The sequence below is a fragment of the Melozone crissalis genome, unplaced genomic scaffold (assembly GCF_028551555.1).
Source record: "Melozone crissalis strain CALT ecotype California unplaced genomic scaffold, PUWL_Pcris_2 ptg000059l_1, whole genome shotgun sequence".
In the NCBI taxonomy this organism is placed as follows: Eukaryota; Metazoa; Chordata; class Aves; order Passeriformes; family Passerellidae; genus Melozone; species Melozone crissalis.
The window spans coordinates 943,181-963,674 of NW_026535837.1; the positions used below are offsets into that span (position 1 = coordinate 943,181).

Here is a 20,494-nt window from a genome sequence, read left to right on the forward strand (position 1 = left end):
AACAGTTGCTCCACGGCTTTGTATTAAAAGAGAGAGAAAAAAAGAAAAAAGTTGTTTGTTTTAAACACTCTCCAGCAACACAATGATTAGACATGACAGTTTGGCTGTGGGGCCTTTCTTTCAGTTCAGGAAAATGTAGAACAGAGCTGAGCTGTCCTTTCCTAGTAAAAATGAGGTCATTTGTAAAGCTTTGTGTACATTTCTGCTGCACTCGTGGAACAGAGCTCGCAAAAACAGCTCTCCTGAAGCCTCCCTCCTACCTCCACCAGTGCTGCCATTTTTAAGAAATGCAGCCCATTGACCACATAAGATGAGGAATCAGAAGCTGTGATTTAGAGGAAATGGCTCCTCAAGGATGTATAGTTTTGATTTAACTGTCAGTGCGCTGCCGTTGCTGACTCTGAGCTTTTACAGCTGCGTGTGGCTTTGGGGAAGCTCCTTGTAATCTGTTCCTTCTCTATGTGAGCTGTGCATGTGCTCTGAAACAAGCAAAAGTACTCTGTCAGCCTTGATTATTCTGTCTGTTACATATACAATGTATTGTATACATTATATTCGCTAATCCCTGTTGTTCATAAAAATGCCCCAGGCAATTAAAATTTATTGAATAATAATTTATTTTATGTAAAAGCTAATACTAATTTTCATACCCAACTATTTTTCTCCTACCAATCAAATGCTATGTAGCTGCTAATATTTCAAGGTAGTTTTAATTAATGTGTCAGCCTAATGCAACTCTGTGGAAGAATGCATCATTGAATTAAATAAGAAAGGATAGCAAGGCGTCTACTGGATAAATGCCTAGAAAATATAGAGTAATGAGACATGAGCTGGCACATTAGAGTTGCATTCCCTTCTACCTTGAAACTTCAGGGAATACATTCCCATTCTGCCCAGGAAACCCCCCAGATTCTCTGACCTTCTTAGTAGAGCAGCAACTGTTTCAGCCAACTGTATTGATATTCAGTCCAACCATGGAAAGATGGAAGCATAGACGATTAAAGAAACATTAAAGATCTTGGGCTTTACTTAATGAAGGTGCTTGGTAGAAAACAGTAAATTAAAAATTCTTGACTTTGTAGGCTAGTGAACTGAGACCTGCTGTGTCCCCTTCTCCCCTTTATTTCTTAACTGTCTATTAAAATAGTCTGTGTGTCATGTTTCCTAACCTATGAAAATAGTAGGAAAACATCTAGGCTTACTAATAAAATTTTGTCTACTTAGAAAGCAGGCAGCATTGTTTGGGGCCTCAAAGATGCTCTTGCAATCCAAATAATAATAGTGGCTTTGGAAAGTACTTCTGCTGTATTTCATAATATTCAATCACTGCCTTTAAAAGAAAAATTAGAATTGCATCAAGTTAAAAGAAAAAATATATCATGAAAGAGTAGTTGTTTTTTTTTTCTTTAATAACATAATGGTTCAGCATTTATGTAGTAGTTTCCTCTGAGTGTTTCAGAATTCTTTGTTGGGATGGGATCATAATTCAGAAGTGAGGGAGATAAGCACAGCAAGGTCAAAAGACTTATGAAAGAGTGTGGCTGAGAAACAGCTTTTTTTGTTGCATAGTTCTCTGCTCTTTACCATTAGACACACTTCCCAGCTTTGTTCTTCTCTTAGTCTTCTCTGAAGGATGGTTATAGCAAGAAAACTGATGTGCCTTAAAATAATCTGTGAGTAATACCCGTCTCAATGAATTTGAAATTGCTGGAGTGAAGCTCGGTGTTCAGAGCTGACCTGCTGCCCAGCTGGTGGCTGCCTATCCTGAGTGATTGTGTGGGCACAGGGCACAGATATACTTCCATGCCTTAGACCAGAATGAGCACAAATCCACAGCTCTCCAGTGGTGGCAGTCGGAATGAAAATTCAGGCTTCATCATTTCTTTCTCCATATCTCTTACTTACAGTGACAAGCCCAGCAGGTTCAGCCTTCTAATCATTAATATAAATGCTCATATTATTAAAATCCCATATTTGATGCTTGGATTCCCCTCGGTTTTTTGTATCAGGCAGCCGAGACGTGTGAGCTCCAAGTCTGTACCCTTCCACTGCCAGCATCCTGGTCCCTCCACCTGCCCTGGGGCAGGTTCTTCCCTTTTTCCATCTGTTGAGCGAAGGTGTCGATGACCATATAGAGAGGAGTTATATGGAAAAACAGTTGGAAAAGGGCTAGAGATCTTGGGGAACCACATGGTGTTACTAATCCTCCAGCCTTCCAAAGACTTGTCATCACAAATAAGAGTTTTCCACTTTCAGGGGCAGGAGGGAAAGAGAAAAAAGAAGGAAAGACATTAACCCTGTGTTGTGATGACAGAGATTTCTATAAATCACACTGCGTTTCACACCGCTGCTGACAGCCAGCCAAACCTGAGCTGGCCAAGTTTCCACAGGTTGAGTATGTCACAGGGAGCTTAAAAATACATCCACAACTGTTTAACTACCTTTTCTTGTGCACAAGGGTATTGGAGTTAAAAGTCTTTGTAAATAACGGAGCGGTCAAAATTATGTGGATGGTAATCATGGTTTTTTCCCCGTCTCCTCTTTTCCCATTTCTTCTGTAAAAATGTCAGCAAGTCCCTAAGACCTGAGTTCATTTTTGCTTGTGAATTAAATCTCCAGAGCAAATAAATATCCACTAGGATAAGATTATGTCCAAAAAGTACAGTTTAGAAGTTGTCTCATAAATTTAAATTTTTCCTACTGCAATTATTTATGATGACCTTAAAAACATGGGGTTTTGGCAACTTTTCAAGCTGTATTTTCCTTTCCATTTGGCAAAACAGTTCTGAATGGCACTCCTCTTTTGTTTTCCCAATGCTTCATTTGCTCAGTGTCCTTCAAGCTCACAATTAAAAGATCTTTGGAGTCAGAAGCATCCTCATAAATGACTGCCATATGACTTGGGAAGTGTGTGTGCATGTGTGTATGCTAGGGCGTATTTTTGTTAGGAATTTTCAGGGTATGTTTATTAGGAAAATTTAAACCAGTTTTTCGCATTTTGTTTGTTTGAATGATGCTTTAAAGGGCAAGTTGCTCCTTCCCTAATTATGTGTAGTTGTTTATTTTCTTGTGAGCTTCAAAAGAACAGCACAGCCGACAGAGCAAAATATCTTATTTGCAATAACAGAGAAAAAATAAAGGACTAAGTAAAATCTTAAGCTATAATGAGGGTTTACTTTAAAAACTCAGAGTTGCTGTTGACTACTTGTCTGCCAGTGCTACTTCTGACCTTTTGTATAGCAGGTCTCTCTTTGGACATAAAAGTAAAATTGTTGGTGATCCAAGATATAAAGGAAAATTAATCCTTTGTAGATGCTAGAAAACACATTGCAATGGAATTTAGAGATTTCAATAAGTGAGAAATTAAGACAACTTGGCCTGTTTTGCAGTGCAGACAATGCGTTCCACACGGCATGCGTGGGGGTTTTTTTCATTAAAAAAATTGCTCAGTATTCTGCCTTCACATCCAGTTTCTTTTCTTTAATCTACAAATCATGGTTGCATGCCTGGTGAGACCTGGTTCTCCCACCATTTGACCCTGGCAGAAACATGTATGTCTTGCCCATCTGAAGTTGAAGCAAGACTCAAATTTTACTCATTATTCTGTCTTCCACAAAGCTGGCAGGAGTACTTGTCCTGCTACATAGATTCAACTACCACTAATATTACTAATATTAGGTTTTAGAGGTTTTCCCAGTCCTCTAAAAAGCACTAGAGTGAGTTATAAGTGTGTGGAAAAGTCACTGGGGAAAATCACTTTCTAACTATTGACATTTTAGTAGAAATCTAATGAGCTACTTAGATTTTTCTCATTTGTTATATTGAGGAGCAGTTAGAAAATAATCAGAAAAAGAGAAACTTTTGGGATTTTTTTAAGCTTCCTTGTAATACAGCTTAAGGAAAAATACCTCTATTGATTTTTTTGTTGTTGTCCAGCAATCTGATCAGAGCTGAGTTCTGCAGAAAGACTTGGGCACTTCTTGACTCCCTTTTCTACTCCCTAAAACCTGTCTGGACAAAGATGATTTCTCCCTGGAGAACTGGGAAGTGTTTTCCAAACAACATTCATGTTTGCCTTTACTAAACAAACATAATTTAGACAAGGTAGGAGGAACAGAGGTGTTTTGAGGAGAGGAGGGGAAAAGAGCAAAAAAACTCTGCCCTCAACCCCACTCCCCAGTTATATTTTTCATTGAAATAGCAAAGTCCTCTTGTTTCCTGTCCTGCATGGAGACTTTTTGTTGAGCTACATAAGATTATACTTCCCAGTAACATTTGAGTTTTTCCCCACAATTCCTGAAATTTTCCCTTTCCCATGCTTTAATATCAAGCCTTTGGAGGGATAAAAATATTCTTCTTTGTTTGCTTGTATGTTTAAGAATTCACCTTCCTCTGCTGCTGAACCAAGCCTGATCCTGGTTTTCCATCTCATAATTTAATCTGTAGCCCCTCTAACACTCATCTAATACCAGAACCTTGTTTTCAAAGACAGAGGAGGAGATTCAAGGATTGACACTACCTGAAAGAGTTACACAGGCAGGCAAGGGACCAAAATTCCCACAGCCAAATAGTGGGATGAGAAGAGATAGAACCAACCTCTAGCACCTCTTGGTTGTCCAGACAGAGGCAATACTGCCTCATGAACAGGCAGTGAAAATCTTAGCTTATTTTACCCACCTACAAAAATTTCCATGTGGTTCTCTGGGGTAGGATTGCCCCACTCCTGCCCTACTCCTGGCTTCTGGAAAATTATAAGATAAATGTCAGGCAGTGATAACGGTGTTAATGAAGTTTCATTGACAAGCAGAACTGTGCTTCAAATAACAGGCATATTTCTGATGAACTGATTTCTGGTATTTCTGGTAAACTGCCAAAATGAACCCTCAAGTACAGGTGTAGGCAAACTCTTTCCCCTTCCTCTGGCAGGGTGGAAGTCCACCCTGGCCAGATGAAGAGTTTGACTCATTGAAACAAAGCAGGATGAGCTTCATTTCCCTCTGTTCTGCAGAAATCCTCTTTGTCACCTCTTTGACCTCCAGTTCACCAAAACCATTCCATCTGTGGGAAGGAAAAAGTTGGCTACAGCCCCTCACAGATGAGTGGCAGCTTCTCCAGCTTTCACAGGCTTGGTTAACACAGAAGCAGGTCAAGACCACGCCGTGCTGTCATCTGAAGCGCTCAGGGCTGTTGCCCCGGCAGTATCACGTTAAACTCATCATGTATCAAGATGTGGTGGAGCAGCCACCCCGATGTGAGCACGAACGACACCCGAGAGCTCGGGGGGCCGTGCTGGTGTGTGCGCTATTCGTGTTTCCACTGAGGTCGGCATCTTTCTAACAGCCCGCTGCAGCTGTATTTGCGCATTATGAAACCGCCGCCTCAAAGTGCCTGGTGAAGCAGATCCTTCCAGCCCCGTGCTGCAAGGAAACAAGAGTCACACCATGCAGGAATGTGGCTGCGTGTGTCAGCAAAGTGCCTTTTCAGCCTGGGAGCTGAGTGCAAAAATTTCGAGAGGAATCGGGAAATTAAATTTTGAATCCGCATCTCTTCTGTTTGTTAGGGATTCGTCCTTTCACATGGATGCAATGTTCCATTGTGTGTCTTGTATCATCTATATACAGAATTTCATTTTAATTTTTTTAATATTGTCTTTCCCTGTTGTTGGGATTTTTTTTCTCTCTTTTTCTGGACAGGTTATACATATGCTAATAGAAATATGCCTATTATTTGAAGCATAGTTCTGCTTGTCAATGAAGCTTCATTAACACCGTTATCACTGCCTGACATTTATCTTATAATTTTCCAGAGTTGACTGTTACATCTCCATGGAAACCCAAATTGCAATTGAAACAAGTGAGATAATAAAGGCATCCACAGAGGATTGACAGTATGCAAGCCCACAGTGTTTGCAGGCTACATTTGTTTATAGTTCCTTAGATAAATCCCTTGCAGTGGAGATTTTTATTACCTGTCTCCTATCTTTCCATGACTACTGCTTATTGCAAGGTTTAGAGCAACGCTTTTTTTTATTTTGCTTTTTAATTAGAGCAATAAATTTTATTGGACTCGGCAAGGGAGGCATTGAAGATGTAAATTCTAAAGTGGTTTTTCTGGAATGAAATATGAAGATTTTTATATATGAATTTGGCACTATGTAGGCTAAGGCATTCTCATGTTGATTTGGTGGAGGTTATTTTAGAAGCCTAAACTTAGGATCATGGTCTCTTTTGATATGCTGACTCTTTCAGCATGCAAGAAGGATCTCTTTTTTTCTGTACCTAAGGACTTGAGCTCTCTTAAGTTCGTGACTCTAAATCAATTTAGATGGTGCCTCAAAGCAAAGAGTCATGAAACTGGAGTGGGTCCAGAGTGAATTAATCTGAAATTAATTTGATTTTGAAAGGCTCCATCTGGCTGTGTTTGGAAAAGGCATTTAGACAGATATATAAACAAATGATCATCTGTATTCTATATGCCAGATGTGGTGTCAAAAAAATGAAGAAATGGTTTTAAAAAAGAAATCAGCTGAGGGGGATTTTGCTATAATGATGCTTAACTTGTTGAAATCACAATTGCATCACACTTTGAACAATGATCTTCCCATATATTCAGGTTTGTAGAAGGGGAGAGCCTGGCTGAGCTTGATAGGAGTTTTTGTTTTAAGTAAGAAAATTGAATGTCACAGCTTCCTCAAATGGTCTATTTGAGATCTAACCAAAACTGGCTGAACAAAATTGGCTGCACCCTTAAAACGAGCAGGGCTGTGATCTTCCATTCCCTTTTTAAGGATGCTATTTAGGTAAAGCAGCCATGTCGGGCAGGTGCTCCTTCTCTTTGGCCTTTTGGGCCCATGAAAATGATTCCCTGCACTTTGTGGAGCTCGGCTGGGACCAGGCCTGAGCATATGTGTGTGTACACTTGTGGGTGCCAGTCTTGAAAAACTCTGGACTGTAAATTACTTCTTCAATAATCAGTTGATTTTAGCACACAGAAATGGCTGCATTTCAAAACAAATGTTTGGAGAACACCTTTCCCATGCCCTCCATCTCAACTCCAGGACAGAGTTTGCCATGAAGTAGATAAGACCTTGCAAACCTCATAAGAACTTGCAGATATTTTCCAGCTTGGCTACAAAATTTGCTGAAATAGTCATGTCAGTAATTATGAAGTAAAAGAAAAAAAATTTGAAGCCTTCATTGCTGTCTTTGAAGTTTTTTGGAGGGCAAAGGAAGAAGGGAATTGGGTAACAACTTTGTAAATTTGGAGCCGTAAGTGTTTGAAATGGGGAGAGAGAGACTGAGGTTGTTGACAAGAAAACAGATGGTCCTTCGTGTCCTGAATTTTAAAAGCCTGGTACTATTCTAATTCAGTTGTTGACATGTCACAAATACATAAGCATTTGGGTGTAATCAAATACCGTAGTGCTTTTAAAAAAAATAATATCGATAAATGTTTCCTGCCACACAGAAAGAAGTGTGCTTCATTGCAAATGTGTGTAATCAGCAAGGCAAGGCATTAATAATCCACACCATTAATACTGAGCAGTCAGCTACTCCAGGTTCAACTTCATGTGAAAAAGTGCATCAATCCATGCTCCAAAACTATATTGTAATTGCTCAAGCTTGCTCTCATGTTACTGTCCAGCTTACAGTGATACAGAGAGAAAAAAGCCCTCTTCAACTAGAGTCCCTTCAAGACAGAGCACAGACCTTCATGCCCCATAAAAGTTGCTGAGGAGCACAAGAGTGTAGCAGTTAGTTGCAATAGTTGCCATAACAGAGGTTAGTTTAGACACAGAAAAATTATAAATTAGAAACCTTTGTTATTACTCAACATCCTAGGTCAAAATGAGATGTGCAGATGCTGGTCAGAAAACAGACATTTAAAAGTCATGATGTAATATCTGTTGAACTTTTCATGGAGCATATAGTGATAGAACAAGGGCAAATGGTCTTAAGCTGGAAGAGGGCAGGTTTAGTTAGGTGTAAGGAATTAATCCTTTATTGTGAGGGTGTTGAGGCACTGGCACAGGTTGCCCAGAGAGGCTGTGTCAGCCCCATCCCTGAAGGTGTTCAAGACAAGGATGGAGCTTGGAACAACCTGGTCCATTTAAAGGCTAGACCCTTGTCGAGGGAGCTGGAATGGATGGCCTTTAAGGTCCCTTCCAACCCAAACCATTCTGTGATTCTCTGTCTTAACTTTCATGGGACTTTTCTTAGAAATGCACCTACCTTACACCTGATTAAGACTTTCCCAATCTTGTTCAAGTGTTTAATGTAGAGAACAAATTCTGCCCAGAAAGCAAAAATGAACTATTGGGTGGTTGCCTAAGCTGAGCTTTATGTTGCAGAACATTATTGTTTAGCAGACCTCATCAAACCTTGAACTAATTATATCCCAAAGCCTAGAGCAGCCTGGAAGAACAAGGGTTTGGGCTTGCATAGGCTCTTAATTTATATCTTCAAGGACTTATTTTCATTCTTCACAAGTATCCCAGAACTTTGTGATTCTCATCTGTACTTGTATAAGAGGAGAAATTAATTCAAAGCACTCAGGGTGGAGTGGCTTTGACTTTCTTCAGCCATTGAAGGGCAGGTATCTCTCACTGGCTATTGAGCTTCTACTAGTTTCAGTTGAGTAAAATCTGTAGGCTACTGTAGGCAAATCCTTAAAAATACTGAAAATAGGCCACTGTAAATTTTATCAGCATAAACAAAAAGATGCTGCCCAGTTCAGACTTGTATAGAGGGGGTGTTTAATTGTTTGTTTCTGCTATTAGATGAACTAGCAGTGATATTTAGTTGGTTTCCAAAATAGAAGACTCTAAAAAAGACAAGCCTCTTCCCATCCCTACTTGCTTTCTCTTCTCCACTCATTCACTGTTGTTTACATGTATTTTCACTTGTATGAGTTGCTCCACTCACAGAACATGTACATCATTAAGCACTACTGCATGTTCTAAAAAATAATTTGCTTAATAAAAAAATTTAAAAATGGTCCATATAGCAGCAGTAAGAGTTGAGATTGTCTGAAACATGAAGAACTTTTCTTTTTTTTTTCAGATGTTTGCATGTAAGGTTTTTTTGAAGCAGATGCAGCAGATGTACATAGCTTTTGCAAATCTTGAGTCTATGGTTCCAGGAAGCATTACCCACAGCACAACACTAGAATGACATCTTTTGGTAGGTTTAAACACGTACACAAGGAGTATCCAGGGTTTAAGTTGAAACCCCTACCTTAAATCAAACTGGTTTGTAATAGAAGTGGTGCAGGAATGCAGAGGCTGAACACCTGAAGAGCCACCCCCCTCTGGAGGTGAATATTTAACTTTGGTGAGCAGAACTCTGAGGGCTAATTTTAGGAAGGTGAGAAAGCACAAAGAAGTGTATGTGCTCCAATGTGCACCTCCAGCTGCAAAGGGAACTGCATTTTAATGTAGCTCTCACTATGATTTCCTTTTGTATCCTTGATTTCCTTCTGTGATACTGGTGAGGAATCTGCATCTATACCTCTGAGAAATAACAAGTTTTATCTCAGGTGAGATCAGCTCTCTTCTGATGTTTCTCTAGTCTGTATTTTGTTCGGTACATTTTCCGATTCATATTGCCCTTAGTATCATGCAGTCTGACCTATCTGCTTGAAAGGCAACTTCCCTCAGCTGCTCCTTCTCCCATCCCAAATTTATTACCCATCAAAACATTTTCAAGGTAGGAATGTTTCCCCCCCCCATATTTTCAAGTATTTTTTCCTCTGGGATAAAATACCTTTATACCTTACCTAAAATTTGCAACTGAGGCATTAAACTGATTACATGTACTAAATTTGGAATTTATCAGAAAAAAAGTATTCCCTATACCAGACAGTGGTTTGCTATGGTTTGTATGATCTACTATGTGGAGAGAGCTAATAAAGCTGAGCTACAAGAAATCTCTGATTTCACCAGAAGAATTACTGTGGATTTTAAATTATCAGGGCAGTAAAAAGTAACTCGTTGTCTTAAGAAAAATTACACTTCTAGAGATAATTTCTGCCACTGTGGAGGCAACACAACTTAAAACATCTTTGCATTTACCACTGAGTGCTTACACAAGCACTTGAGTATTATTAGCTACCGAGAAGAATGAAATCTGAGCATTGTGTGTCAGATATTAAAAGCCATCAGGATTTTCATGTAATTCATGTGTGTGTGAGAGTGCAAGTGCGGTTGCTCTCTGCTGGGTGCATGAAGAATTGCTCATCTCTTTGTGAAAGTCTTTGTGGGGCTGTAAGATGGATTGCAAGTCTTACAGCTGCTCCGTTGTTAGCCCCGCTGATGGGTGCAGGGAAGCCTGGAGATAATTATTTTGTAGACTTTACTGCCTATGTAGGACTGCCTATGTAGAACAATCTGCCATAGAAGGTTTTTTTCCATTGGGCATGATGTCAGGGTCATTTAGCAATTGCTGTTTAGGATATGTGTTACTTAATAATAATTATAAGTGTTATTAGACTCTAATAGTTCTGCCAAAAACTACAACACACTACAGCAGTTAATGATTTTTGAAACATCATCTTTCCTTTGAGCTGCTTTTGAGCAAGAGTGCTGCAGAAATGCTGATGGGCTAGAAGGCATCTGGAGATGACTTCCCCCCCCCACCCCCAAAATGCAGAGACCTGGTCATTTACAACTTAAAAATGTTGCACAGCTTCTTTTTCCATTTGTCAGAGGTTCTGGCCCTTATTTTGCTGGCCGAAATCCAATGTAGGTAATTACCTTCTGTGTCTATAAATTGCAGCCCCCTGCAGTTTTCAATTGGGTACGGTATTGTTCTACCCTTCCTGGCTAGAACTGTTGTGTGATAATGCTCCATGTCATTAAACAGCTGCCGTCTGTCACCTTACGATGAAGTCATTCCTCTCTAAACAATGAGTTTATAAAGCCCTTTTGGGTCCTTCCAGACAAAATTTGCTCGTAAACCAGCAATTATGATCTTTGGAATACATTAAGGTGATGCTTGGCTGTCTCTCTTGACAGCAGTCAGAAGCCTTCAAACGGGTGTTGTCCCTTTTGTCAGTTTGTGTGATATCCTGGCAGTGATGCCACAGCTCAGATGTAAATGCTTTGTTACTGTAAAACCTTGGTGCCTGTAAATACCTCTGCACTGGGTTGGATTTAGTTGTCGTTACACCTGGAACTCGTTTGTTATCATGTTCTTGTTCTGTGGGCTCCTACAGGGAATTCAAATATCTTATACCATGGGACATGAAAAAGGCAAATCCCCAGCAAAATGGTGAAACCACAATAATAGGGTGAGGGTTGCAATATGAATTAACCAAAAAAGAACAGTAGGAAGGTACTGGGTAGGGTTAAAAACAGATTTGGCAAACAGGTGTCGTGTAAATCCGTTTGGTCCCCGTTAACAGCTGTTTTTCAGCACCTGACTTGACACTGGGATCATTAATGGAAATGAACGTGGATTAATGCCAAAGCTCTTAACAGTGATGAATTTAAGAGAGTCTGTTTTGATTCAGTCATTGCTTCTGAAGGCTACCTCTCTGTCCTGAGTGGGCAGTTCACTTTTAGCAGTCCTGCAGTAATTAAAGATATGACTGGGAGAGACCAAGAGGGCATCTACTGGGTTTTTCTGGTGCTCCTGCTGAAGCAGCAGGGATATTAAAACAATCTCCAGCTCCTCAAGAGTGGCCCTGTCAGCTTGCTGAAATGATGGAATGGTAGTTAGGTTATTAGAAGAAAAATTGGCACAAATTGAGAGAGAGGATGCTCTGGCAGCAACCACAAGCAGCCAGCAACTCAGTGTCTTAATCTCTGCCCTCAGGCTGCTCTCTATGATACAGATGACACCTTGTCAGGGGAGATGATGTGCTGGGTCACCCCTGAGTCCAATGGGCTAAATTGGCCATGGAGGGAAGGACTGCTACAGCATAGAGCCACATAATCTATTTTTTCTTTCTTTCCTTCTTTTTTTATTTTTTTAATGTATGTCATCGTTTGAGTACTGACAGTAAGTGCCAAGGGATCCCATTCTCATTAGAGTCCCCTAGACACAGCTATCTCTGTACACTTGTGCTTTCAAGAAATAGTCCTAAGCTTTCACAAGGCTTGCTTTACTTCCTTCTGGAAAGTTTTACATGCAGTTTCTCTTTTGTCTTATTATTTCTTGGGTACAGGAGAAGGGGAGATGGGGGAAGGAAGAAGCCACTTCCTCTGAGAGCCACTGTGTTGGCAAAGAGAAAGAAGTAAAAGCCCTGCAGCTGTTAGCAGCCAAGAGGTCTTAGTGCAGAGCTGTAATGTCCATTGGGTGAAGATGAAAGCTGGGAGAAGATAAGGGAATTCATCTTAGAAGGGATCATTTGCAAAGGATCAGGCATATTTGGCTGGATTTTGCATGGACTCAACAAGTTCTGTGACAAAATGAACCATCAGGCAGGTGTGGTCTATAATTTTCTTCCTCAGTGGAGCCGTCCAGTGCACTGCAGGGATCCAATCTATAGAATCTGTAAAATAGGTGTTTTTTTCCCCAATGTTATCTCTCTGCTGATTTATTCACTTGTTCATTTTGTCTGCATTGGCTCTAGTCCTACACCAGCTGCCAAAGCTGGGTGAGGATTCCACTGCAGTGTCATTGCTGCAACAGTGTTCATGAGCTCCTCAACATCCCAACAGTGAGACTTGGATTCCCACTCTGAGGTGTCTGAGAGCCTTGGTTTGCACTGACATCAAAGGCAGTGCAGTTTAGGAAGGAGCCCAGCTGTGTTTGTAAAAATGAGTGCCCTCTCTGTGGCCTGAACTTGTCTGTCAAACCGCCAAAATGTTGGCAGCTCAGTCAAGTCCCTACCTTGTGGAAGAAAAGTATTTTAAAGAAAAGCCTAAATTATGCTTGGTTTTTTCTCTAACTCTGCAGGAGTTAGTGGATTGACAGAGCTGTCAATGGATGGTGGAATTAAGTTTGGAGAAGTTTTAATGACTTACTCAAGTTAATGCAGGCAGTGAGTGACAAAACCTGTCCCCTGGAGCTTGGCATCATAGTGTATGGTACTGATGCCTTGAGTCAGAGCTTTTAACCACCTTCAGCCAATAAAGCATTTAAAGAACATGACCAATGTAATTCAACTTTGGTCCCAACAAAATAAAGAAAGGGCTTAAGCGTTTTTTGCAATTAGAAGAGAGCTTGGCCTGTGCCTAAACCTTTAGCTCAAAGCAAGAACTTGATGCTAATAGGGCCATTAACCTGAGAAAACAGGTGTTAGTGTTTGGCTTTGTGCTTTCCTAAAAAATTGGCTGATTAGCAATGGAAATTGTGGGGCTCTTGTTGGTAAAGGTGGTTTTGGTATAGGAAAAAGCAAAGGAATAAACTTGTTGTTCTTTATTAAACATGACCCTAGCTGTAATTCTGGGCTAAGTAGCAATTGTCTATGGATTTCTTAAAGAAGGGATCCAACAGAGAGAACAGATGAAGGGCATAATTTAAAACTGAACTCAATACAAACAACACAGAGAATAAATGAAGTGAAAAGTCAAGCCAATTTATGAAAGAAAATAGTTGACCAAGCCCAGGGCAGAGCTGGGAGCTTAACTAAACTTCTACCTTTTCTTTCAAAACAACATATAAGCGTTTTCCACAGTTATTTTAAGCTATGGGTCAGGGATTTTTCAACCTCCCTAGTAGGGAGGTTGTTTGACAGATTGGGTTTTACGTAGAGGAATAGGAATTGAAAATAAATAATTGAGTGATTTTTTTTTTAGAGGTTTAAGTGTCACATAGGAGCCTACTGCTCCATGAAAGTCTTGAAAGTTGTTCCCATGAAGTATCACTCAAGTGAGTCAGTCATGGTTTTTCTGTTTCTTGGCAATTTTAAGGGGGTGGTTGTTTGGATGGTTGGCTTGGCTTGGCTTAAGTTGTCTTTGTGTGGAAATGCAGTTCCTAGGGCCTGGAGAAGTCACAATTCCTGCAGGTGAACTTGTGACCTGCAGAACTTACTCAAAATGAAGAGCATTTGCAAGACAAGATATTTGTACATGCAATGTTATGCGAAAGTTTGGACCAAATCATGGAGTCTCTTACTCAGGCAAGATTGCTGCTAGAGAAGATAGGAATTTTAGCCATTTATGAGAGTGATAAATGCTGTTGTCTGCTGATCCGTGTTGAAAGCACTTCACAAGGGATGATCAAACTTCTTGTTGGTGGTGTAAAATGTGCCTTTAATATAACTTTCTCCTTCCTGCCTGTAAGCAGGGGAAGTGCTAAAGTTAATACGGGCATATTAATGCGAATTATGCTTTTAAGGAGATGAAACACATGAAACGAAATAATTTGTCTTCACACAGGTTATAGCTGTGAGACAAGGGAATTGTACAGGGCTGTTTTCTTCTTCCACTCTTAGATTTTTTTTTCACATGTAAAATATGATTTTCATCTGGTTGTGCAGATTCTGAGCTTTTCCAAGTCCTCCGGTGGGCATTCACTCCTGAACAATCATCAAACAGAGAAATTCTAATTAAAGCCAAGTTTTTTGAAAGTGGCAGGTGGCTCTGAAATGCCTGAATTCTGCCATGATCAGCTTCTGACATTGCTGCATACAGGCCGTTTGCCCCCTCTCCCTGGTGGAAAGATGGGGAGATGCTTGAAAATTCATGCATCATTAGTGTTCTTTCTTGAAACTGAAACATCCAAAAAATCATCAGCACTTTTGGAATTTCTAGCCAAGTAATTAGTTGAAACTACTGTCCTTAATTATCAATAATGCGAGGGGGGAGGGAGTCATGTATTTTTACTTTTGTTCAGTATTTAAAATTATTTCTTTTCTGTGTAAGAGTATGAATTCTCCTAAACCATGATCTATCATTTGTTTCCCAGATCAGATTATTTTTTGTTCCAAAGTTCTTTTTCCCTGCAAAAGTGTGGTTGCTTTGAACTTGGATTTAGGACGTACATCTGGAGATCAGATAGGCTGAGAATTTACAGGGGGTGAAAGTGTTCAAAAATTTGATCTCCTTTTGCAGGGCAAAAAAACTTTCTGAAGCAGCATTTTCATTTCCACAGCAATGTAGGCAGTTTTGCCACTGCCGTCTCTTTTTGATTTGTGGTTTTATTTTTTTTATGGCAGCAATAAACAGAATGCTTTAAACTGGGTCTCTCCAGGCTGCTTTTCCTTTTTAAAGAGCGTAAGCAACTAATCGGCAGCAACCAGGCACATAGCTGGAGTGTTTTCCATTCTAGGCAATATCAGACTAATTTGATGCACACATGGATGCTTCACACAATCTGCAGATTCATCGCTGGCATCTTGCATTAGTCATCTGACAGATTGCCAAGTGTTTCATACTCCTTTCATGTGACTTTATTACAAAACACACACACATAGACACACGCACTGCCTGCTTTCTGCCAGTAGCCAGTTTAGTGAGAATTCACTGCAGTTCTGTTTACAACAGCCATGGAGAGAAATCTGCACTTATTTGCCACTATCCTCTACTTTAAAATGCAGAAGTCCTGGGTTGTGTTGTGCTGCTCTCATCTTATATAATGACATTAAGCAGCAGCCTGCAGAGAGAACCAGACTCAAATGAAAAATGTAATAGCATTGTTTTTTGTTCGTAATACTTATGCTATTAATTAAACACTGATTTTTTTTTCCTGCTTTGTGCCGATTGACATCATCTTCTGCATCTAGTGCACATGAAAACTGTGTAGTCTCCTAACTTGTCTTCTCTTTTTAATCTCCTTTTCCACTTTCTAGTAACGGCACAGCTAACAAGATGAATGGAGCTTTGGATCATTCAGACCAACCAGACCCAGATGCCATTAAGATGTTTGTTGGACAGATTCCCCGTTCGTGGTCAGAAAAAGAATTAAAAGAACTTTTTGAGCCTTATGGAGCTGTCTACCAGATTAATGTTCTCCGAGACAGAAGTCAGAACCCTCCCCAAAGTAAAGGTACAGTAGTTATGCTCTTTTTGCTTTCAGTTTGCTTGTTTTCCCGATGATCTTGCTTGCCTTCAGCATTTCCAAGGAGGTTTGCAGCTGAGCTCTCAGTTTTGTAGTATGCTGTGTTGAGCTATGCAGCAGTCCTAAGAGGAGAGGACTCATGAATCCTATCGAATACTGCCTTCTCCTCTTCTTAAACTGAAGTTTAATTGTCTTTTATCTGGAAGCATGCGTTCTAACTGTGCAAAAAAAAAAAGAAAATATCCATCTCCTTGTTTAAATTATCATTGCCAAAAATGTGGAAACTGAGAGATTGCTTCCCAGGATTAGCTCATGAAAAATATAATTTTCTATTTCCTTTCATTTCCTTTCTTTGCACCCCAGGTGGGAAATATTTTAAGGATGCAGAAGGGAAAAATGATGGTTGTGGGCTCTTGCCACATCATTGCTCCAGCAGCAATAAAAATTACAAATAGTCACCCTTTTTCAATAATCTGGGTTTTTTTTTCTGCAGTCATGTTAAAGAATTGGTTTTTGGCACTGATATTATTCTAAATGAAAGGGTTAGTTTTTCCTTCCTGCATTTTTTCTATACGCATGTAAAGTTTTTGTCCCTAACTATATTCCTTCCTTTCATTACGTATATCTGTGCTTATTTAGGCACTTGAGAGTTTTGTGCATTATAGCTGTTTAAGTGTGACACGTGCTTAGATGTAAACTGAAAGTGAGAATTTTGGTTCACAGAATGCATTTTCCTCTACCTAGCTGTATATTTTCATTCAGCCTTGGTACGTGAGCATTTTTACCGTTAGAAATAATTAGCGTAGCTCAGAGGCAGAACTGGATGTGCATGTGTGTGCCTGGCTGTAAGGCTGCTAGACACTTATTCCTTCTTACTGCACTCCTGGCACTGACTCTAAAACCCTTCAGAGCACACATCCTATGGAGAATATCACAGAATGATTTTGTGGGCTCCCAGCAAAGTTAACAGTGCAAAACAGCCCTCGCTGGAGATGAGAGGTGCTGTTGTGGGAGGCACACAGCACAGCCTCGGGTGCTCCTGTGCTTTTGGGCAAAGCACTGCCAAGGCTCAGCATATCTCCATTTTTCCTGGTACTGGGCAGAGGATCCTCTCAGTGCCTTCTTTTTTGCTGCCCAGTTTAAGCAGTCAGGTGCTTTGAGTGACCATGGTTTATTTTGGGTTGCTTGCCTCTCTCATTTCTGGTTAAAAGACTTGGTGCATTGGTCTCACACCAGTGTCAAGGAGGGGGTCCAGCTCCCTGTACCTCCCTGCTAATCAAATGTCTCTACTAGATCACTCTTCCCCCTTCCCCAGCCCTGGAAGTGTTCAAGGCTACGTTGTGTGAACAACCTGCTCTAATGAAAAGTGAACTACCTGCCTTCTGTCCGTGATAAGAGGGCTGGAGTTAGGTGCTCTTTAAGGTCCATTCCAACCCAAAGCATTCTATCATTCTGTGGTTCAGAAGCAGAAGGTATTTCTGGTTGGAGTGTTTCAGTGTAGTTCTGCTTCCAGCCCACCCCCCCACCTCATTTCCCAGGATCGACGTATTGTAGCATGTACTCCCCTACTGTGTTAGCAAAGAGCCCTCACCAAATGTCTTTTTCTTGTAATGCTGGATAGGAGAGCATTAAGAGGTCAAACAACTGGATTTTCTGCAGTCCAGGCTGCTATGGATGAGCAAACTCCTCCTTAGTTTAAAGCACTAAAATGCTGAACTTTGAGACTCGTCCATCTGGAAGGAGCTGATTCCTGGGTCACAGCAATGCCTTCCCACTAAGCAGTAAATGAAGTGAGAATGATATTGTGGTTAGACAGAAGAAACCCATTGATACCCATTTCTGGGAATCACTGTACCTGTCCATCAGGCAGCTGGAAGGCATAAGGATGAAGCATAGGTCATGCAAATCATTGTAGACTAATTACCAATGTTTGTAGTCCCCGTATGCAATATTCTTTTTGAAAGGTGTCTGGGTTTTGGGGATGCTTTTTGCTTGGACTCTTTTCAGCCATGCAGAGATTATGCTTGTCACTTCAGGCATTATGTGTTAATTAATGAGTAAATGAAATTAATCCTGAAGATAGGCTGAATAACCTTCAGACTTACTTTTCTCTGGCACCAGCAGCAAGCTCCTCTGGTGGTCAGCTTTTCCCTTGGAAGCTTTGGAGGAGTGTATCTCCATGCTGGCTCTATCCTTCCTCCTGGCTGAATCTGCCAGCAAGGTTGCTAGAAACCTCTTGAGTTTCTTGTGGATGTCTCTTGACTAGGAATGATCTTTATTTTCTTAATCCAGTTGCACAAAGGATTCCGTGTGAGAGATTGTTAAGAATGTTAGAAACAAACAAACAGAAAAATTGCCCTGAGAAACATCTTACAGTCTTCTTTTCATCACAATGCATGACAATTCTTCACCTATACTATCTAGTAGGCATTTAAAAAATAAACTGAATTTTCATTTTTTGTTTGGAGGTTATAGAATCATAGAATATCCTGAGCTGGAAGGGACCCACAAGGATAGAGTCCAACTCCTGGCTCTGTACAGGACAACACTAAAAATCACATGTGTGATGTGGAGTGAAATTCCATGCTCCTCTTGTGTTTAAATACCCACACAAAACAACCATTTTTATTTAATTTGAGCTGGGTAGATTTGGGTTGTGCCAGGCCTTCTTCTGCTTGCTGACCCTTTGTATCACCTCCAATTTTATAGAACAGTCCATCAAAGGGACCTCGTGGTTGGGTGAGGTAGGAAAAAAGTCAATTTTTCATTTCATTGCATGGTTGTGACTGTGTGTAAGGCAGAACATTCACAGCCTGGTGTCACACAGAAATTTTTTTCTGAATATGCTGCAAGCCATGAGTAGTAATGACAGGAATGCAAGTTGGTGTTACTACACCACACGGGGGGAGCAGTTAGGTTTTGCTCTTTAAAGAAAAGCATTTTGATTTTTGAAAGATTTCTCTTTCTCAGACAAGGGTTGTGTATTTCTATGAGCTTGGCCAAAGGGGCTCCTCTAATTTGGACTGAGTTTTTCTCTGATGAGCTGTTTATGAAGCTGCAATCTCAGTCTCTCCCAATTCTGTCAAAAATAACCATAGGCTGCTTCTCTCTCTCCTGCTGTTATTCAGACTGTCTTTCATACCCTCCAACGACAGACGGCCTAGTTCATGTCTTTCCTCCTCTTTTGTGTTGCTTGCCAGCCCTGCAAAGCTGAGGCTGGAGGAAGACAGGTAGAAAGCCAAGTTTACCTCACTCTGGAAAACCAGAGGAAAGCCATCTTAATTCCACAGATATATTGATACTACCGCAGACGTTGAAGCTTGGCTTTATGAATTGTGAACTTCAGGAATGGCTGCATTCTAGGAAATTCCTTATCCTTTTCAGAGCTTGCATTTCTCTGCTTCTTTTGGATGTGTGAAAGAGCTCAGCAAAGTAATTTGACTAAGTTTTTATCTCCTGTTGTTTTGTAAGGCTTTTTCCTCTTTCTGCAACAAAAGAAATCCAGGAGATTAGGTAAACTAAATGCAAAAAAAAACCAAATAAAACAAAACAACAGGGCAGGAAATTCTGTGCCACTGAAATAAAATAGCACTTTGGATTCTGGGGGCTAAGGGGATTCAAAGTCTGGGCAGATCAGCCCTCTCTGTTCCAAATCAAGCTTGCTTCCTTTATATAATTTATTCTGGGTGAATAGATGACTTTTTTTCCAGGGTGGTTGTCAAAAAGAGCTTCTCTAATGCCTCAAATGCAGCAAGCTCTGTGTGAAGGCAGCACACACTGCCACCAAGATCTCTCTTCCTCCCCACTGTTTTTCTAAGCCGGAAAGATTTCCTTGGCTACTTTGGTTTTGAAGTCCAAGTGCTGAAGCAAGCAGATGGCACAGGGCTACTTTTGTCTTTTGAAATGCAGCAGGAGAGTCTTGGGCCAGATCCACTATGTCCTTTTGGCACCTTGCCTCTGCTTCAATACCTGATAATTCTTGGAGGGATCAAGGTCCTCTAGAGCAGCTTTGTGAGCCTGAATCTCTTTGTGCTGCCGTAGGAATCACACTGCAGAAAACAGGGAGAGGCACCTGGGTAACAACTGGCTTGGTGTTTGCTTGCAGCCTTTTACAGACCCTTTATCAGATTAGAGGGAGGCTGCTGAGTGAACAAGGATGTGCTGTAGTTAAAGGCCAGTGTTTATTATTATCCTATTTAACACAGTAATTTAAGTCTACTGGGAGGTGAGCAGAGGAATCTGATAATGAGGCATTCATCTGCTGCATACAGGAGAGACCAGGGGGGCCAAGAGGTGTACAGGTATATATAGTTACACACATATATATAGAGAGAGAGAGAGAGAGAAAGAGATGCATTTGATAATGAGGCATTCATCTGCTGCATACAGGAGACCAAGTGGGTATATAGGTATATATAGTTACATACATATATATAGAGAGAAAGAGTTGCATATAGGAGGCAGAAGTTACCTGGCTTGCTTGAGAATCATTTCAGCCTCAGTTTAGCCCTTCCAGAATAGTCTGGTGCAGGCAGGGGGATGATCCC

General features: G+C 40.6%; 1 protein-coding gene across 8 annotated transcripts in view; it reads left to right on the forward strand.

The window, feature by feature from the left end:
• Positions 1 to 20,494, forward strand: part of CELF2 (CUGBP Elav-like family member 2) — a 550,656-nt gene that overhangs the window by 401,090 nt on the left and 129,072 nt on the right. For all 8 annotated transcript variants that reach the window (XM_054287543.1, XM_054287539.1, XM_054287537.1 and 5 more), the window contains one exon: positions 15,739 to 15,935. In XM_054287543.1, coding sequence (XP_054143518.1) covers positions 15,758 to 15,935 — 178 coding nt within the window. In that variant the 5' untranslated portion in view covers positions 15,739 to 15,757. The remainder of the gene's footprint in view (positions 1 to 15,738; positions 15,936 to 20,494) is intronic.